This window comes from Daucus carota, chromosome 1 (assembly GCF_001625215.2).
Source record: "Daucus carota subsp. sativus chromosome 1, DH1 v3.0, whole genome shotgun sequence".
In the NCBI taxonomy this organism is placed as follows: domain Eukaryota; kingdom Viridiplantae; phylum Streptophyta; class Magnoliopsida; order Apiales; family Apiaceae; genus Daucus; species Daucus carota.
Genome location: NC_030381.2, coordinates 49,444,173 through 49,446,887, shown reverse-complemented (window position 1 = coordinate 49,446,887; position 2,715 = coordinate 49,444,173). Strand labels below are relative to the sequence as shown.

The 2,715-nt window shown below is 34.5% G+C and overlaps 1 protein-coding gene across 1 annotated transcript; it reads left to right on the top strand.

Annotated features, from left to right (window-relative positions):
* Nucleotides 1-543: 543 nt before the first annotated feature.
* LOC108219495 (uncharacterized) lies at nt 544-1,587 on the top strand. Its single transcript, XM_017392974.2, has one exon. The coding sequence runs from the start codon at nt 544-546 to the stop codon at nt 1,585-1,587; it is 1,044 nt and encodes a 347-aa protein (XP_017248463.2).
* The last annotated feature ends 1,128 nt before the right edge of the window (nt 1,588-2,715 follow it).

Sequence of the window (2,715 nt, the reverse complement as noted above, 5' to 3'; positions counted from 1 at the left end):
TGATTAGTAGCTTATAGAAATGACGTCAAGTGTGGTGTTACTTATTTGGTTTAGCAGAGGTCTTGTATGCAAGTCATCAAGTTGGTTTCATGCTTTGATGGATTTATTTATAACATGCTCTCATATGTACCATTATTAATACTTGTTTTAATACTTGCATAGTAGCATTCTGTTTGATTTTTTTTTCTTGTGGTTACTTGTGGTCAGCGATATGGGATATAATTTTTTTTAAAGAAAAAAAAAACTCAGTTAAGTGATTCATAGATGGTTTTGTCGTAATCAAATTTTATTTCTGTAAAGAAAAAAAATTATTTGTTTTTGGTTTATTTAAACAGAATATTATGTGCTACTTCAATTATTTATTTATTTTTAGAGTGTAAACTGCTTTCTTTAAACAGTCTATGTATCCTTTTTTTTGGTATTTTGTGTGTATGTACCTCATATGTTTACTAGTTTAAATATTGGCTTTCTAATGAGAATATTTTATTTGATTTGATTTAATTTAAATATTCTACTAACTTCTCACAATTTGAGTTTAGAAAAATGTCGAACTTTACAAAACTTGAATTTGAGGCTCTTGATATTACGGGAAAGAATTACTTGTCATGGATATTGGATATCGAAATTCACTTGGCTGCACAAGGTCTCGGAAATACAATTAAAGAAGAAAATCAAGAAACTGAGTCAAACCGCGCAAAAGCTATGATCTTTCTTCGCCGCCATCTCCATGAAGCACTTAAAAGTGAATATTTGACAGTGAAAAACCCACTTGAATTGTGGAAAAATTTGAAGGATAAGTATGATCATCAAAAGACCGTGATTCTTCCAAAAGCTCGTTATGATTGGATGCATCTGAGGCTCCAAGATTTCAAAACCGTCAGTGAATATAACTCCGCACTTTTTAAAATAAGTTCTCAATTAAAATTATGCGGAGAAAATATTACTGATGCGGATATGCTAGAAAAAACTTTCTCAACTTTTCATGCCTCAGATGTACTCCTTCAGCAACAATATCGTGAAAAAGGTTTTACAAAATATTCAGATTTGATTTCTTGTCTTCTTGTTGCTGAACAAAATAATCAGCTTTTGATGAAGAATCATGAGTCTCGCCCAACTGGATCTCGCCCATTCCCTGAAGCGAATGCGGCAACATACAATTATGGGCGTGGACGAGGTGGCGGGCGTGGACGAGGTGGTAATGGTCGACGTGGACGTGGTTTTGCTCGTGGACAAGGAGCCCGTGGTCGTGGATCTCAAATCCAAAATTACCCTATTTTCAAGAATGATAAATCTAATTCCAACCCGAAGTTGGAGAAAAATATTAATAAAGGAAAAAGGGTTGTTGAAAGTGAATGCTATAGGTGTGGAATGAAAGGTCATTGGTCTCGTACCTGTCGTACGCCAAAACACCTAGTTGATCTTTATCGAGCGTCCCTGAAGGACAAAGGCAAGAATGTTGAAACAAATTTAGTTTTCGAAAATAACGACCATGCAGACAATCTCCTTGCAATGACTTATTTGGATACTGCTGATTTTTATGAGACTCCTGACGGCACCACTACCCTAGATGATAAACAGAATGCTTGATGTACTTATTTGATTTATTTTAAATTCGCATGCATATGATTGTATCTCTTCATGATTATCCTTACTAATTATATATTTATCTGTTATTGAAGCAATATGGAAATTTTACATTCTCGCATTGGGCATATAACAAAAGAGGAAGATATGTGTCTTGTAGATAGCGCAACGACCCACACTATACTTAAAAATGAAAAATATTTCACCTCTTTAAATAAATATGAAGGCAATGTATGCACAATTTCCGGGAGTATAAAATTGGTCGAAGGCTCCGGAAGAGCTACTATATTACTACCCGAAGGAACAAAATTTATTATAAATGATGCATTGTTCTCCCCAAAGTCACAAAGAAATTTATTAAGTTTTAAAGATATTCGTAGAAATGGGTATCACGTTGAAACAGTGAATAAAGGGGATAAAGAATTTCTTTATATTACAAGTATCACTTCGGGTAGCAAAAGTGTTATAGAAGAATTGCCAGCCTTTTCTTCCGGATTATACTATACCCATATTCGAAATATTGAGGTGAATGCCACAGTAAACCAGAAGTTTACTGACAAAAATAACTTCGTTATATGGCATGATCGGCTAGGGCATCCTGGATCAATTATGATGCGAAAAATTATTGAGAATTCACACGGGCATCCATTGAAAAACCAGAAGATTTTTCAATCTAATGAATTCTCTTGTGCTGCTTGCTCTCAAGGAAAATTGATTATCAGACCCTCCTTAGCAAAAATTGGAACAGAATCTCCTAAATTTTTAGAGAGAATACAGGGTGATATATGTGGGCCCATCCACCCATCATGTGGACCATTTAAATATTTCATGGTATTGATAGATGCATCAACAAGATGGTCACATGTGTGCTTATTATCATCTCGTAACTTGGCGTTTGCGAGATTACTTGCGCAAATAATCCGATTGAGGGCACAATTTCCGGATTACAATATTGGATCAATTCGATTAGATAATGCCGGAGAATTCACATCAAAAGCTTTTAATGAGTTTTGTGCATCAATTGGAATACGTGTTGAACATCCTGTAGCTCATGTTCATACACAAAATGGTCTTGCAGAATCATTTATTAAAAGACTCCAATTGATTGCTAGACCATTAATTATGAAAACA

Excerpts from the sequence above, each read along its gene's own strand:
- LOC108219495 (XM_017392974.2), top strand. The coding sequence starts at position 544 with ATGTCGAACTTTACAAAACTTGAATTTGAGGCTCTTGATATTACGGGA.